The sequence below is a fragment of the Dinoponera quadriceps genome, unplaced genomic scaffold, assembly GCF_001313825.1.
Source record: "Dinoponera quadriceps isolate SergipeBrazil2010 unplaced genomic scaffold, ASM131382v1 scaffold566, whole genome shotgun sequence".
Lineage (NCBI taxonomy): Eukaryota > Metazoa > Arthropoda > Insecta > Hymenoptera > Formicidae > Dinoponera > Dinoponera quadriceps.
The window spans coordinates 4,123,268-4,123,883 of NW_014555972.1; the positions used below are offsets into that span (position 1 = coordinate 4,123,268).

At 26.0% G+C, this 616-nt stretch overlaps 1 protein-coding gene across 2 annotated transcripts in view; it reads left to right on the plus strand.

Moving 5' to 3' along the window:
- LOC106746252 (CDK5 and ABL1 enzyme substrate 2) overlaps positions 1-616 on the plus strand; it is a 9,327-nt gene that overhangs the window by 3,721 nt on the left and 4,990 nt on the right. Inside the window, exon 5 of one of the 2 annotated variants that reach the window (XM_014622617.1) lies at positions 107-145. The exons of the other annotated variant lie outside the window; for it this stretch is intronic. Coding sequence (XP_014478103.1) covers positions 107-145 — 39 coding nt within the window. The remainder of the gene's footprint in view (positions 1-106; positions 146-616) is intronic. 2 annotated transcript variants of the gene reach the window in all.

The window sequence follows — 616 nt, forward strand, 5'->3', positions numbered from 1 at the left end:
CTTTCTTTCTTTCTTTCTTTTTTCTCACTTTTTCATATAGGTAATGTGTACATGAATTCATGTCATATATTTGTTTTACAACAAAACATCAACCATCTTTTTGCAGGACAAAAACAATTACTTGGAATGTGGATCACAAAAAATGGTAAAAACTACTATACAATATATGTAACAAAATACAGAAGAGGTGTCGGGTAGTTTTGTATATAAGATACACTATACACAAGGATCTATAAAGCTATCAAATTTTTAAATTATAGTATATTTCTGCAAAAGATGTGTTGTCAGGATCAGGAATCATGTCATTTGTGATCATATTGTAATATCCAACATGATAGTGATAACATAGCGGTTGCACTTTATTCGCATTCTATATATAATAATAATAATAATAATAAAAGCAATATTAGAAATTTCAATAATTTTTATCATTGTCATATGTACATTCCGATCGTTTTTAACATAGCTTACATAACATAGTATACATCTGTAATGTAGAAATTATATTTTTCACATCATATCTTTGTCGAATCTGAAAAAAATTGCTTGCTTATTTACAAGTGCTTTTTAAGAGATGTAACATGTGACTTATATATTTATGGTATATATATTTAAA